At 46.3% G+C, this 14,898-nt stretch overlaps 1 protein-coding gene across 3 annotated transcripts; it reads right to left on the reverse strand.

The window, feature by feature from the left end:
• Positions 1 to 34: 34 nt before the first annotated feature.
• pls3 (plastin 3 (T isoform)) lies at positions 35 to 13,854 on the reverse strand. 3 transcript variants are annotated; one of them, XM_061752760.1, is made up of 17 exons: positions 13,726 to 13,854; positions 13,346 to 13,546; positions 8,900 to 9,005; positions 8,672 to 8,823; positions 6,534 to 6,663; positions 6,212 to 6,344; positions 5,833 to 5,914; positions 5,230 to 5,395; positions 5,012 to 5,154; positions 3,657 to 3,752; positions 3,397 to 3,592; positions 3,133 to 3,211; positions 2,938 to 3,055; positions 2,730 to 2,860; positions 1,851 to 1,974; positions 1,638 to 1,762; positions 35 to 841 (listed from the first exon to the last, which is right to left on the reverse strand). In XM_061752760.1, exons 3-17 carry the CDS (start codon positions 8,958 to 8,960, stop codon positions 709 to 711), a joined length of 1,869 nt encoding a protein of 622 aa, XP_061608744.1. In that variant the 5' UTR covers positions 8,961 to 9,005; positions 13,346 to 13,546; positions 13,726 to 13,854; the 3' UTR covers positions 35 to 708. The 3 variants fall into 3 exon arrangements, with proteins under 3 accessions (XP_061608744.1, XP_061608745.1, XP_061608743.1); XM_061752761.1 differs by having other exon boundaries at positions 13,346 to 13,532; positions 13,726 to 13,839; XM_061752759.1 differs by having other exon boundaries at positions 13,346 to 13,789.
• Between the last annotated feature and the right edge of the window lie 1,044 nt (positions 13,855 to 14,898).

Consider the following 14,898-nt stretch of genomic DNA (forward strand, 5'->3'; position numbering starts at 1 on the left):
TTGAGTAAAGAAAAAAAATAAAAATACAAGCCCCCTGTTTTCATATTTCAAATTTATTGTTACACGTGAAGCACTTTGGAGTAGACATGACCACATGGCCGTCGTCATTGCATTAGATTTGCTAACGGTTGAACGCGAAAGGCGGCGAAAGCTCAAAAGTTCCAGTAAAGGGTCGTCGTGAAGACAAGAAGGCACAGTGACGACCTGCTCCTCGTCGGACACAACAAAATAGAACAACAACAACAACAACAACAGCAGCAGAAGCCCAGCTCTGACCAGCGTTATCACCTCAGCTCACATAATGGTCCCACAAAAAATACAAAAATACATACAGAGAGGTCGTCACTATAGTTTGACCTTATGGCTTCTGTATACTGAGGGATGAGGCGTGCATGAATGTTGGCGTTTCTTTCTGAAGTGTGCGTCACATAGAAAACCGAGATTCTTAAGACATTGATCAAGACTGCCAAGTTGTCGCAGAAATAAAAGTTCATCTGAAATTTACGAGGGTGGCATTTGAAATAACAGCGCGTCATTCTTCAATAGGCACCTCCCGTCTTTCAAAGAGGCAGAGATACTTTCAATGTGATGACTTTTCAATCTTCTTAAAGAAAACATTCATCCACGCGGGATGCGGGAGAGGACGGGGGAGGGGCTGTTCCGAAAAGCGCAACAAGTGTCACAATGATCACAGGCAGTCATGTCTCTTTAGACTCGCTTCATCCCTCGTCCCATCAGGCACGCAAAGACAGTCATCACCATTTTGGGCTTGACCTCCACAAGATCCTCGGGGAGGGCGTAGACGCGTGCTCCGATTTTCCTCGCCATGGAAATGGCATATCTAAAGAAACAAGAGACAAGAGCTGGAAAATTGCTTTGGTACTGCCACACCAGATATATCGCGGTTCACCGTTTACACCGTTGCTATATTTTTTGACAGTAAGTACATGGGCACATCCGAATTGACGATCGCTGCACTGAGGTCTACTGGAAGATATGTAGCATAATTAACAGCAAGCCCAAGAGGCCGAGCTCTAATACTGTAAACCCAACACCAAGTATTGTTGTATGCGTTGCTGCTCCGTGCAGGTTAACTAGCAGTTGTTTGAAGGTTTAGAATTATTGTAAAATATTTTCATTTCCACGAGCCCACCGATGGACGTTATTATTTTCAGATGAAATTATAATTGTTGACATTTTCTTTGCAGGAATTTGTTGTATGGGCCACCACTAGCCTAAACATGGTCTTCGCGGAATAATAAAGCAAATTTGTCCATTTTCATCCATCCCAGGCGGCGCCATGTTTGGTAATATGACCCTCCGCTGTCGACCAAAATGAACGCTCACACTTAGTTATGACCTTAATTTCCATTGGCAGCAGAGGGCGCTGTTACTGAATATGGTGGCTCCCTGAGATGGATGAAAATGGATGAATTCATGCGTTTAATTCTTATTCCACGACCGCTTTTCTAATGAGAACTAGTGGTGGCACAAACAACACATTCTTCCCCTTTAAAGCGTTTGGGAGAGACAAGAAAAAAAATTATATGTATGTAGTCTCTGGAAAAACGTGCCCTGCGATAGACCAAGTTTCACTGTGCAGACAGAAGAAGAAGAAGAAGAAGGAAAAACCATACTTGGCATTCTCCAGCTTGTCGTCTTCAGAGAGGTGGCCTGTTTTAACCAGGTCGTAGTTGATGCTGTCAGGCTGGATGGCGTCGATCAGCTCTAGTACTGCCAAACTGTTGCTGATCTCCTTGTCCTGATCACCACACGGAAAATCAGTTTGGTGATTATTACATCTATTATTCCATCTTCTCACACACACAAAAAGTCTTAAACTTCTATACCTTAAAGCTTGAAATCTTGGTGTTCTTTCCAGCTTCTGCTAATGTTTTGTTGACCCATCTGACAATGACGTCATCATTGACCTTCTGTCCGTCACCCAGTTCCTCCAGAACGTTAAGCGTGTACCTGCAACGCAACACAACCTATCAAGCGAATGTCCCGTGTGTCCACGACTGTGCGCTGTGCACCTCAGTCATCTCAACCATTGTACTCATTGTTGGAGAATGTAGCCCTCTGCGTCCTGTTTGTAGCAAAGTAGCACTCGCTTGAAGGTTTGTCATTAATGTCACACCTACTGTATGCTCATTTCTGTTAGCCCGTTATGGCATTCCGCATCGTTTGCTGACGTTGGCAAGATGGAATTATATGGTTTGTTTGAACATTTTGGTGTTGAATTCTCTTTTTGTTTGTGCCAGTTTTAAACTTCAACTGTTGACGCTAGCACACTTTGACTCTGTGAGCAATAGTATTTCCTCAAAGTGATGTTATACAATAGGCTCCCATTTTTGACAGCGAGAACATGCGCTCAGGAATAAAAAGCGTTTTAATACATTTTAAATGCGTTTAAACTGTGTGTGGCATGTTTGATTTTTTTTTTTTAGCCTTTATTGCCGGCGGGTCGGGAGCACCCCCGCCCGCGAGAAACGCGGCCTCACTGTGTCGTAAAATGTTCTTTTTAAGATTTCAACAGTAAGCGAGAGAGGGTATATATGTTGTTGAGCTCAGAGCAGCAGGAACAAGTGACAAAGTCAACAATCGCTCTTTGTGACACGCGACGCGGCTGAGCTCATGGGAACGTGCGCCCGGTTTGTCCGCACAAACGTGCTGTGCGTCATTTTTTTCAGTCCTTGCTAAGCAAAAATGGGCAGTGGATTGTTCACCTTCTCATGAGCTGCCACACCACCGCCAGGGTCAGCGTAGCGTTGCCGTCGTTCAAGTCCTGCCCGCCGATGCCGACCAGGGAGAACTTGGCGCTTTTGCCCAGGTCCACAGCGTAGTTACAGTTCTCCAACTGGGTACGTGATGACATTTTCGTGAGGGTATTTCTAAGCCATGGATAAGGACGTTTTAAAAGGAATCAGCATTTACCTTCTTCATGTTGGTTCCCAGCTTGGGGTATGGCGGCTTGTTGACTTTGTTGTTCCAGTCCACCTCTACTTTAATCTTCTCGTAGAGCTGCAGGATGATGATGGCATCTTGCAGGTCTCTGGAAGACGGCATTGTACATTCATTTGGAGCAATGAAACTGCATGTGGAAATGCGTGTCCCCACTGCGGTACTTACACATAGAGATGGTTGACGGTGGGGTTCACGCCCAGGGAATTCATCCAGTTTCGGAACGTCCGCTCCTCTCGCGTTTCGCCTGACAGCAAAGGATCGTGGGATTAAAGAGGTTTGCTGAGAGTCTGAATTGTACACAAAGTGTACACAATTTGTGCCTGAGTAAAGCCAACGTAAGCGGCTCGGTGTTTCTAATGCAATCCCATTCGCACGTTACGGCATCGGCGTTCACTTGACATTTCGCTCTCTCAACGTCTTCCAGCTCACCTTCCAGCAGGTGCCAGTCAATGTCCTGGTTCTCAGGTTTGGTCAGAGCAGGATATTTGTTGAACAGATTGGCCACGAAGGCCAGATTAAGTTTGGGATTCCCGCTGACGACGTCAGCCGGGGTGACGAACTGCCGACAGCCGAGCCGGTCGGCCTGCTGCAGCATCGCTTCTGCCCGCTTCATGTCGTCTCGCTCCTGAAAAGCGAACACGCGTCCTCGTCAGCGGCGACGCGCGACGAAGACGCTCAGCTGCACTTACGCTGAAGCCCGACATGTTGACGTCGATGGCCGGCTGGCCTTCCTCGGTCCCCTTTGGAGCGATCTGGTTGAGGAGGTGGAAATAGGCCCGGGAGTCCTGGAGAATCACACAGAAACAACACGATTGTTGTTTCGCTACACGTTGTACACCCTTGCTGTCGTCGCCAGTCAAACTCAAGGCCCGCGGAACTGAACGAGTCCTGCGCATGGTCTTATGTGGCCCCAAAATAAAGTTCATGTTTCTTGCTAAATGGTTTTGGCAGTAAATCTACACCCAAACTGTAATATTCCTTTACAAGCATTTTTATTCCCACCGAATCACCTTCTTAACACAAATTGAACAATAGTATTAAAATTGGTTGTCACTATTTTCAACTTCAATTGTTGTTCAATATATGTATTTCTGTTGTACATACATAATAATATCATAAGGTCGTGATGCATTTCAAACATTTCTCCAGTCTGCCCACGATGAAATTGACTTGGACGCCGTCCTGATTTGTAGTCAGTTGACCAAGAAACATGTTTTTGGAACGTGGAAGTGCCCGCAAAACAAAACCAAAACCAAAAACGTCAGCATGTGGAGAACAAGCCAACTCCACACAGATGTTCCAAAGCTGATTTGAACCCAGATCTTCGGACCGTGGGGCAGACACGCTCACCACTAATTAACAGGTCAATTGGACGCATTTGCACTTCCAACATGCTTCAACGGCACATACAACAAAATTCTTAAAAACCACACTCAACTTGAATTTTGTTGCTGTCCAATGGGAAAGCGAGTAATAAGAGTGCTTGGCTCCCTCCTCCATTTCAAAAACACGAAGACTCTAAACTGTCCGCAGGTCTGAATGAGAATGTGAACGGTTGTTTGTTTATGTGCGCTTGCGACCAGTTCAGGGCGCAACCCCGCTGCTTGCCCAAACTCAGCTGGGACGGGCTCCAGCTCACCGGCGACCCCCAACGCTAGCGAAAATGGATTTGATACTGATTCAGATTTAAAAAGTAAATAAAGACAGCAATGTGTGAAACATGAAATCAGCGGTGCTCTCTGCAATGCACACCAACTAAAGTATCGTTCTACTCATTTTCCTAAAGCCTTTGAGAGTCAGAGGACAGCCTGCTTAATGTACAGCGCAGGCACCGAGGACCGTGATGACACTTGGCGATGCCGTTTTGCTTACATATTCACTTGGCCGTCTGCCAAAGACCACCAGAAGGTTTCACAAGCAATTGAGTCCTATTTGAGGAGCCGTGGGGCGGATATTGCAGGTTTGTGTGCGCAAACATTGTTTGACCCGGTGTGCCGACAGAGAGACATCTGTGCAAGTGACCTTTCGCGCTCACGCCTACTACCTTGATGTCGGAGCTGAAGTTGTTGATCTTCTGCCAGCCGGCGTTCTCCAAATGAAAGTTAGCCCAGCGTAGAAGCAGTTCTTCGGGAGACAACTTCATCAAGTCCTCCAGGGTCTCGCCTTCTCTCAGCAGCGCTGCCAAAGCTGTCAAACGGTGCCGACGGTCGGGTCAGCAAAAGCGGAAGAGACTCGGACAGACCCGTCGGTGACCACCGTTACCTTCGTTTCTGCTGAGCTCGATGTCAGCGAACAAACCGATCTTGATGATCTGCCACAGCAGGCCCAGCACCAGGTGGGGCTTCCCCGCCTTCAAGTCCAAAGCGCCAATGTTGACCACGTGGCAGCCAATGGCCGAGGCGGAGTTCAGCGCCAAGTTAAGATTCTCCTGTAAGGGTCAACGATAAGACTTGAGACACAAGTGTCTATAACTACACTTTCATGTTTCTTTCTCAAATCTGTACAGAAAATTGCCAATTGCCTTAACTTCTATTAACATCCTTCAGGTATGGCAAGTATTTCTTTCGCTACCAATCTCCTTTTTTTGTTGCTTTAAATCAACTGAACCAGAGTAACAAACGATTTTCTTTCGACTCCTGCTTTCAAAACGATCCATTTTCTATACAAATGACCCTGCAACCCAGCTGACTGTGGGCAAAAGGTGCTCGTCAACAACATCAATTTGTGGCGTATACATCACAATACGTGAGGCGAGAATCCATTGGAATGGTTTCACAGTCATCACGGCCTTCTGAGGGAGCCGCGGCTACGATGTGGCCCGTGAGTTTGACGGGCCAGTAGGGAAGAAGGAAGAATTTAACGGACCTGCACGGTGAAGGGTGTGAGCTTCTTCTTGTTTATTGTCCTCTCGTCAATGGTGTCTGGCACCGACTGGTTGATCATTTTGCTGTACGTCATAGAAAATATTGAAACATGAAATCACTGTTTTCAGTCGTCAGTACGGATGAGAAAGAGAAATGTGATATGCATCGTAATGTGCTTCAATGAGGTTTCTTGGCTGGTCGTTAGCTTGTGATTATTAACTCGTCAAGTGTTTGGCAGCTGTCAAAAGGTTATAACCAGGCTTGCTGAGACAATACTCGCGTGAGAATTAATGATGGAATTCATAAACAATGTGAATTGACATTTACGATGTAGCCACACGGTTTCATTATTGCCATGAAGTGAAAAGAGGAAGTCTCACCAGAGTAAAATGCCGTCGGCCACAGATGTGAACAGAGAGTCTGTGGTGGGATCCATGGGCAGGACATGCTGGCAGTCGGGGTCTCTTTCCAGAGCACTGTTGATCCACTTCGCGAAAGCGAATCGCTCCTCCTCTGTCGGCGTGCAGACGACAAGTAAGAGGCGTCAATTGCAAGCAAATCCCCAGCGGTATTTACTGTGCTACAACAAGATTAGGTTTCATTTTCCTCCGACAGATGATGGCAAACATTAACGTCCACAACAGTAATGACATGCAGAGAGGAAACCATTAACTAGGAAGATGAAAAAAGTGTCCTTCTGACCAGAGAAGGAGTGTTGTGTCCCTTCGCTTGAAAGCTCCGACGTGCCTCCGATGGCGAGGATGCCTTCTTTTCTGTTGATGGCTTTGCGGAAGGTTTTGGCTATTTCGCTGCCCTTCAGCTCGTTCACAATCTGACACAGGAACAAAGAGAGTAGAATTGACTAGTCAGGAAGTTCAAAATCAAAAATATGGGACATTTGACACGTATACCTTCCGAACAATGAAGAGCCCAGCTTATTGCTCTTAACGGCCGTTTGTTGGGCCTGCTTTTCTGTTTTGGTCTAACAGGAACAATGAAATAAGTTTGGACTCTACTTCCTTAGCCTGGAAGTAAATCAGTCCACTGATTGAATCAAAGAGCTGCTAGAACACAATTACTTTCAATCGCTTTCCATGCAATTTGTCTACCCATACTTACTATAAAACCGAGCCGTTGTATAATTGTAATCTTTGTTTTCTTTATCAAGTCAGAGCGACCAAGGTCAGTCTGCAGATGCAGCAGCAGAGCTGGAATGTCTAATCATTGGCATGACAACGTTACGAGGCACCATACGAACAAGTTTATGAACAATACACATTTTGTTCTGGCGGAATAAAAGCCCAAAGAAGCCTATGTTGCAGATTCTGCACTGTGTATTTTCTGTGGAGGGTGGTTATTTTTATTGCAAACTGTGACTTCATGACACATGTCAGAAAATAAACTGTCAGCACAAAATGTCATTAGCTTCATCAGGCAACAGACTCTATAGAGAGCGACACAAGCCCACCGCTGACTTAACCTTTCCAAACACTCACTGGGTCAGCAAAGTCATTCAAACAACCCATGTTAAGTTACAGTGTGAATCACCAAAACAGCTCATGTGAGCAGCATCCGAGAAAGCCCATTCAACAAGACGGACCCGATCTCCGGGATGTCATGTGACACTTTGTGGTAAATCATTTTCAGACCAACCGAGTGAAATTGGATCGTTTCCCGGGCACACTAAAGGCAGTTAATACTTTCCGCGTGTCAACTGGGTGCGCGGTGGTCCGTGTGACGTAAATATCGCCATCCCACGCGGAGCGACTGTGAAGCGCGCCGTCCGCGCGTGCGCCACAGCAACCAACGACGACGCCGCTTCGCCTTGCGCTTGTGTGAAGTGATCCGCAGGTATCCCCATCTTTATATTTCACATGTAAAGGAATATATTCATGCATGGAACGCGTACAGACGTGAAAACCTAAATGCGGTAACAATGGAACCGCATGCAGTCTTGCAGATGCGCGATGAATTGGCCTTAATGTGTTTGCAAACTGTTATGGCTTTGTCACAGACGCACAGGAAAAGCAAATCCCGTGGATCACCAATCTGTACCAAAAACCTCAAATTGTCATGTTATTAATAATAATGTTGAGATATTGCCAGCATTTTGTGTTACCAAACATTAGCCTTGACTTCTGATTTCAAAACGAATTATCCATCAATTAGTTTGTGTATATGTAATTAGTATGATGAGATGATTCAATATTTATTATATGGGTTCACAGTCATAACGGCCCTCTGAAGAAAACCTTAACTACAAAAAGGAGTCCGACACCCGGGTAACCGCAGCAACTCGGCCATAATAAGCACTGTACTGAAGATGATGTTTCAGCATGCGGGAGGGTACAAGCATTTCCAATGGGTCGCTATCGTATCAGAGCCTTCTGCAAGAGCGCACTCCTCTCAAACACAATAACGGCAACTTAGCAGGGGCCTACAGGTGCCGGATGCCGCCCCTCCCGAAAGCCATGAATCCATTTCAAAGGTTTCGCCCTTACTTTCTCAAGGAAGGACATCTTTGTTAAACATGGCCATCCAATAGTTGCAGTGCTCCAAACAATTTACAAATTGACTTCAAGCCATGTCGCGGTGGAGCTGCAGCTCCTGCTGCGGTTCTGCCACGCCACTGAAATTAAATACTGGAGGGGGGAAAAAAACAAACAAAACAAAACAAAACAAAAAAAAATACCACTTTGCTGACCTCACTTCCTTCTTTCATTTCCCCGAGTTATTACAGCGCCACTCATGAGGGTGAGGGGTTTTCCGGCATATGCTTGAACAAAGGGCACTTGTCCAGCTTGGTGGTACAAGCCGCTCTTGAGCGCAACTTGACTTACCGCGATGTACTCGTCGAAGCTGATCTTGTTGTCGTGGTTGCGATCGAGTTGGTGGATGATCTCTCGCACCTTGTAACCTGGCTGCGGATGGCCGGTCTCTTTAAGGAGGTCAGTGAGTTCATAATCACTGATGAAGCCATCGTGGTCCAGATCTAGAGGAACACAAGAGCGGTTTTCAACACAAAATGTAGCGCAATCAGGACTTTGTACTTGTATTCATTTACTCACCAATCTTCCCAAAAGTCTCTCTCATTTCCTCCAGTTCCTCTTTTGATATCTTTCCAGACATGTTTCTGTGATTGACCTGAGGATGGTCAGTCAGCAAAAGTCGGGACTGCAGGAAATACGAGAATACGAGAATAATAAAATCATTACCCGAGTCAGTCAACATCACAAAGTAGGTTTTTACAGCTGCAACTTCAGGCCGCTTAAGATACAACACAACCCTCAACTTTGGGAGGAGACAAAAATCACCGAAGATTGTTGACAGGCTCTTAAAAAGCACTCTCCCGTTTCACCTTTCTTCCAAGTTTGGCAGAGAGACGCAAGCAAACTGAAAAATGAATATTGTGGGCCCTTTTGTCAGAATACAGAAGCCCTGCGGATAAACAGTGTGAAAGGAAAATCTCCAATAACACGACTCAAGTCAGCCAAATTCTCTGAAGCGCTTTATTTTGCTTTCCCTAACAGCGTGTTCCCAAACTCCTCTGAGACGGCCACCATCTCCCAAAATCACAGAAAATAAGGAATTCCTCTTAGTAGCTCCTTCCCGACTGCACAAGCCAAGGAATGCACAGGGGCCTTGCGCAGATTGGGCTTCGCTGCGAGAGGAGAGGCGGGTGCGCTGCCTCTCCGAGGCCAAACCGGTGCGGTGGCATTCCTTGTGGACAGCACGTTTTCACAAAACAAAGATGACGCTGAAACTGCAGCGACAATTGCAGATTTTCCAGACAGAAAAGGCTTCTTGTTTCCCGATTTGAAATCCAGACCGATGACTTTTAGGACATCTTTGTCAGAAATACCAGGCTAAGCTATTTCTGGTTTCTTAGCACCGCAGAGTTGGAAACAAGACTTGAATGATGAGAAATGATGAAAAGATCATTCAAGCATATGGATTGCTGCTGACAGCAATTCAATGTAGAATATGTTTGTTTGCTTTGCTGGGTGTCGGTTTCGCTTGGCCAAACAATGGCCTAAATAACAAAACTTCCTCTTCCACAAGACAATACCATTAACGATCTTAATGAAAGACGATGACTGAACAACAGCCATGTGGCCTCGGAGATTAGCCCAACAATCATCAAGATAGATCTGCTTCCATTAACAAGAAAGTAAACTGTAATAAAAGACACTTGATAAACTTTTTTTCTTCCCCCCCCTGCAAAACGCTACTAAATCTGGGCGAGAATGATTAGGAAAACAACCGTGTCTCTATAAATAACCTTTGCAGAAGGATGTGAAATGCGTCTGCGGCCACAATAGGGTCGGTCCGCCCGACACACATGACCTCATTTGCCGGCCCGCGTCACGCACCCTCGACAGAGGGCCGAGTGGAAACAGAAGGGTTAAGTACACAGAGCGCACAGAGCGGGGCCGCAGATGGCGGCGGACAAATGTGAGACGCGACGCTGGCTGGGGGGGGGGGGGGGGGGCCAGAGAAGAAAGGAGCGTTTGGGATCGCCTTACGAAACCGCAGCCTTAAACTCCAAAGGCAGTTGTCGTTTCGGGACAGCTGGACTCAGGTTGGGGGAGCGTTTGCTTTCACTGACGACAACAGCGCTCCGACGCCCCTGGGCCAGCGTGGCAATGTGTCGTCGGGCCGCCGCCTACCCGCAGACGCTGGCCATTACAAATGTCAGGAATACGATGAAATCAACACATTCTTGATTGATTGAACAACACCGAAGTAATCATTTCTTAAAGGCTTGAATAATACAAATTCAATATAGAGACCCTAAATATGGAATCATCATTGAAATGTATGGTTATATGTCGCGAATATATGGGGCCAGTTCAAGCAAAAAGGCTTCGGTCTGAAGACGGACCCTGATCAATATCACTGACAGCGCTCCAAAATGGTGCTGGAAACACATTTAAACGGAAAGCACGGATTCAAAATGACCAAAACATTAAGCTGCTTCTGCTATTCTTACTAGGTGAAGTCAAACAATCATTTGTGGCAATTGCATTTGTGATCCATGGCTTTTGTTTTCTCCATGATTAGGTCACTGGCACGATACCACACCGCGCCCAAAAGGTACTGCGCGCCTTTTTGCTAGACTTGTAAATCTTAAAAAGAGCGTTACCAACACTAATTATACAACAGTACAATGATTTCTATTTCAAGCGCTTTTCATCAGCAGAAAGCTCCTTGTTTCTCCCCACTATGCATAAAAGCTGTGAAGTAATAAGCGTGGAACGGCCTCCTTCAGGAATGTGTCTTAAATTGGGCTCATCTGGGAAACCAACCATGTCTGAGATTAACCAGACACACAAAAGCTACAAAAGATTCCAATAGTAGCCAGTGTGTGTGGTACTTAAGCTGTACCGCTATTTTCTGACAGTGATGATCTGGAACTGGAAACAATAAATGTGTTTAGCTTCTTAGTCATCATTCAAGCCATGTGATGCCATTTAAAGACTCGTTCCCAGATGATTTCATTTAGAGGAGTAAATGCGCCGACACACCCGGCGGGGCCCTGCCTGTGCTTCATCCACAAGGTTACGTAGGAACTGCGAGGCACACAAATAGACTGGCACCCTTCCCATTGGTGGTCAAGTTCGCACACACACACACGCACGCACACACGCAACAGTCTGTAAGAACAGACAGATTTTTTAACTCTTGTGCCAACTGTCTGCAGATGTGAGGCGAACTGACTCACAAGCTTAAAAACGTGCAGTATGCGGCATCACTTCCTTTTCATGGTGCGTGGACAATCACTGACAGGTAAGCAAGAAGTCGCCACAACAGAAAGAGATGTGACGTCACCTCCGGCCGCGAGCAGGGCGAGGTTTGCCGCTCGATGAAAGCAGATCAACGTATTCAAACGAGCGGCTCACCTTTTGGGACTGGAACAACTTGCTTTGTGAAGGAAGGTCACTACTTAGCAGTCAATGAAAGGATGTAGGTGCGGTGAAGCAACGCGAGCGCCGAGGAATGTTACAGGACGGGTTGGCAGCTTTGGAATCGGGCCGCCTTTTCGACGACAGATAAACCGACACGCCTAACAGATGATCATTGAAATACTATGTTTCAGCCTGTGCAATACTTTGGTTTATTCTGTGCCCTTTGATAGACAACAGCGTTATTGTCTCTCTTTTCACGACCTCCCAGCAGAGGACGCAAACATCGTTTGCCCATTTTCCCTACCGCTTGTCCCGTCGGGGGCCGGACAGGAACCGAAAAGGCAGCGTACACCCTCGACTTACCGGCAATCAATCGCCGGGCCATCTACAAATTGGGCAATGAGTGGGAATGGAAATATTCATTTGAAACGTTGCCTCGCTTGGGTTATATTGGGAAGACGGAGATGTTGTAGCTTCGTGCAGGTACAAGAATGTCAAGAAAATATGACAAGTACAGAAAAGTGAAAAGAAGAGCGGCTGCTCTGCGCTCTGAAAGTAGTAGAAAGCGAAGGCACCTGTTTTATTGCCGACGGCACAGAAAGCGGGCCAACCTGTTCCGGAACACACGAGTCGCAGCGCCTTGCTGCCGCTTGACGGTCTGGCTTGTCTTGACCAAGGTCACGTCCCATCTGCATTTAAAAGCCACAGCTACCCACGTGCTTTTACGCGAGGGGAGCTTTATGTCAAGTAGTAAGACCACACATTCATGGGCAAACTTAACACCAATAAAGGCAAAACCAACGGTTTTATTTCCCCAAAATGGAAGTGCAAAAAAAAAAACACTTTTTCCACTTATGACTAATCCTTTTGAGTCCCGACGCCAGTAATAAGGAGGCAAAACTGTGGCGCTCACTTCACACTAGACTGAAAGCGAGCCGAGCCGCCTCACCAGATGACGGGTGCACCTGGTCAATGACTTAACAAGTTGACATGGGGCTGCTGGTTTACAAGAAAGCTACATTTCACTTTCTGTCACATTTACAAACAACGCGGAGCAATGTCCATTGGAGCATCTAATATGAAATAAACGTGTAGAAAAGGGAGTGGCACATCCTCAGTGAATCATTTACTGGGACAGAGCCAGCATCATGGAACATTTGTCCAAAAAAGACCTAACAAGACACGTCTGTCATCTGAGGAACTCCAGTCAGGTGAATGACTTAAATGCGGCAAAGCTCCTCCTATTGCGCATGGGTGTTAACGAGACAAAAGTGAACTGGCGTGCATATAATAAGTGACGACTAAGTGACTTTTAAGGCACTCCGCAATGCGATCTGGTATTATCCCATTGAAAGACTTTTAAGTCCACTTGAAGGCAAACGGCGCTGCCTACACGAGCGGAGGGATGAGGAGGTTGAAATGGAAAAGAAAACAAGCCAGCTAAAGCTAGGCTGCTAGCCGACAAGAGAGAGTCGCTTAAGTTGGACACACGGCGAAGGATCGCGGATGACGAGGGGAGGTGGACACACAAAAGGCGTGAATCGGCTTGAACGAACGAACGCACCTCTGCCTCGCTCGCTCGAACAACAACAAGTTGCTACTCACTGTCGGTGCGCCTGAAAATGCAGACGGCGTCCAGCTCGCGGTGGTGCCTCGTCCACGTCGAGCGCTGCAAACAAGTCTGCTGCTGCTGCTGCTGCTTGAGACGGCGGCGACGACGGCGGCGGACTTGTTGTCCCGCCCTGCTGTGGCGTCACCGCCTGCCGTCCTGCTGCTGCTGCTGCTGCTGTTGCTGAGTGCGAGATGCTGTGGCGGCGAGACGCTTTTTAGCAACTCGCTCGTTTTCGCTGCCGTAAAGGCCGACATACTCGTAACGCTCGGCGGCTCCTCTATAATCAATAAAACGCAGTGTGCGTGCCGGTTGAAGTATCGCCGCTTATGGCTAAGCTAGCGGGGCTAACCGTTCCGTGTCGATTCCCACTTACCTTCGTCGCGTGGCGAACTCAAGTGTTAACTCTTAAGCCTGAGCTCAAAGGCGCCTTTCAAATACTCTTTATGGCTTCAATGTCTTTATATTCTTGAGCTCTTTCAAGTGCGTGACGTCACAACGTACGCTTGTCTCCTTCATGTGCGTGACGTCACCAGCGTGCGCTCGTATTTTGGTTGTCCTATTCGGAACTCGCCTGCGATTGGCTGGCGACCAGTTCAGGGTGTACCATAGATCATTATTTCGGAGTTAACCACAGGACCAAATGTTCTTTACACAAATAATAAACTGACAGCAAAACATGGTGAAATGTAAATGCATAATAAACTTTCTATACATTTTGTAATTCAATTATGTAATGATATGGTTGTTTATTATTTAGCTAATGTTTCTATTGGGACCCCTTGCTGCGATACCTTAGCCCACCATACACACACTGAAGAAAACACTGGAATGGACGTTAGATTTGCTTTCAAATATATTGAATTATTTATATATATATATATATTTTTAAAAGGATACAGCAATAGCAAGGACAAAAAAGAATGAAGGGAACAAACAGATTGAATTGAACAAATAGAGGAGGGGGGAAATGAAATGAAACTATTGCAATCGTTTTGGCTTTGATTCCCAGCATGCTGGGTTTCTTTTATGTTAAGGATAAGATTTTGAACGATTTCTGAAGTGGCCCTCCTTATGCAATATCGTCTATGATGTACTTGTATAACATCTGCCAAGCAGTGATTCCCATTGGCGGTGCCCCGGCACACTTGTTTATCAGGGGTGCTGCGTGAAATGATCCCGTTGTACTTGATTTGTCCGAAAATGTATTTATTCATTACAAATATGTCTTGAGTTTATCTATGATTATCATCAAAGTCGTGGCGGGCAGGAAAAAAAGAATCAATGTTCTTCCATGAGATGCAATCAAGCTGTGTGCCCACATTTTGTCACCCCTACAAAAGAAGTCTATCAGCTTTGTGCTCAATTAGCCCTCCCACTTAACGTGAGTATTTGACTTCTAAAGCAGTCAATGGCAGTGAATTAAACAGGCGCCGATTTCCCGACGAAGTCATTTTGCGAGTACATTGGGACGAGATCACGATCCTTTCAGTATCCCTACTTTTGGTGACATTTTAGTTTGGTGGCGTGCTGTGAGATTTTCCTGTTG

The sequence above is a fragment of the Phyllopteryx taeniolatus genome, chromosome 17 (genome assembly GCF_024500385.1).
Source record: "Phyllopteryx taeniolatus isolate TA_2022b chromosome 17, UOR_Ptae_1.2, whole genome shotgun sequence".
Classification (NCBI taxonomy): Eukaryota; Metazoa; Chordata; class Actinopteri; order Syngnathiformes; family Syngnathidae; genus Phyllopteryx; species Phyllopteryx taeniolatus.